Below are 1482 nucleotides of genomic sequence, written 5' to 3'. Positions count from 1 at the left end.
CCCGCCGCCTTTAACGCGCCCATCGGCGGCTGGGACGTGTCGAAGGTGACGACCATGGCTGGCACGTTCTGGGGATACGATAGATTCGCCGCCTTCAACGCGGACATCGGCGCCTGGGACGTGTCGAAGGTGACGGACATGAACTACGCGTTCTACTGGGCCGACGCCTTCAACGCGGACATCGGCGCCTGGGACGTGTCGAAGGTGACGACCATGAGCAACATGTTCTACGACGCCGTTGCCTTCAATTATCCCATCGGCGCCTGGGACGTGTCGTCGGTGACGAACATGAAGGGGACGTTCGCCCAAGCCTTCGCCTTCGACCAGAACATCAGCGCCTGGGACGTGTCGAAGGTGACGACCATGACCAATGCGTTCTACCTCTCGAATCTTCAGGATTGCCCGTCCTGGGCTGACGCGAGCGCGGATGGCCCCTGCTAACTAGGGCGCACGCCTCCCTCGACGACTTCAAGCTCACTCGCCGGTCGCCCCCCCCTCACCCCCGCCCACACCCCTAAGACCACACCACACACGACCGCGACGTTCCGCCACCGGCGCCGTTCGCCGGCGACTCGCCCTCCTGGAGCGCGGCGACGTCGCCACTCGAGCCCGGCCGCTCGAGATGCCGCCGCGCCCGCGACGTCCATCCGCCGTCGAGTTGAGCACGCCGACGCGCCTCGACGGGTCGCAGATGCGCCGCTGCGCCTCGGAATCCGCGTTCGACGCGCCGACGCGCGCGGGCATCTCCGTCGCCGCGCGGACCGCGCGCAGGAACGCCGAGATGCTCCAGCGCCGTCGGAACGCGCGCGGCAAGAGCCGGCGTCCATCGTTCGCCGGCTCGTCGACCCACAGCGTCGCGATGGCGGCGCGCAGCGGCGCGCGCTTGACGAGCGCGGACAATCCGCGGCGCCGTCGGGCCCTCTCTCTAGGACGCGTCGCTCACGTACCACGGAGTCCGCAAAGTTCGAGCTTACTTCGCCAGCACCTCGACCTCGAGCAGCAGCCCCTCGTCGAAGCGCCGCGCGAGGCGCCGCTTGGCGCCGAAGTTCGCCGGCTGGGGCAGGAGCGCGTCCTCGATGCAGGCGCCGTTGTCGACCATCTGCGCGAGCGGCACGATGGCCTGGCCCGCGATGTCGGCGAGGCCCGCGGACGCGTCGCCCGCGTTGGACGCGCCGTTGGACTCGGCGGAGCAGCTCGAGTTGATCTTCTTCCAGCCCTTCTCCGGGACGACGAAGAGGCGGCGCCGGCCCCCGGGCCGCATGCCGACGATCGCGCTGTCGAGCGCCGGGATGAGCTGGCCGCCGCCGACGCGCGCGCTCAGGAAGTCCTTCTCCGAGTCGTCGTCCTCGCCGTAGCCCAGGGAGAAGACCGGCGACGCCTCGCCGCTCAGGTTGTCCGTCGCGCGCTTGCCCAGGCGCATGACGCGGTACTTGAACCGCACGGCGTCGCCGCGCTTGACGGCGTCGCCGCCGGCGCCCTCCG

General features: G+C 70.0%; 1 protein-coding gene across 1 annotated transcript in view; it reads right to left on the bottom strand.

The window, feature by feature from the left end:
* Window positions 1-974: 974 nt before the first annotated feature.
* The window catches only part of AURANDRAFT_68467 (hypothetical protein), a gene marked incomplete at both ends in the record, with an annotated part of 6044 nt that continues 5536 nt past the window's right edge, over window positions 975-1482 (bottom strand). The window contains one exon of the mRNA XM_009044157.1: window positions 975-1477. Within this exon, the coding sequence (XP_009042405.1) occupies window positions 975-1477 (503 nt within the window). The remainder of the gene's footprint in view (window positions 1478-1482) is intronic.

The sequence above is a fragment of the Aureococcus anophagefferens genome, assembly GCF_000186865.1.
Source record: "Aureococcus anophagefferens unplaced genomic scaffold AURANscaffold_155, whole genome shotgun sequence".
Classification (NCBI taxonomy): domain Eukaryota; class Pelagophyceae; order Pelagomonadales; family Pelagomonadaceae; genus Aureococcus; species Aureococcus anophagefferens.
The sequence above is the reverse complement of the archived record's forward strand: the minus strand, read 5'-3'. Positions and strand labels throughout refer to the sequence as shown.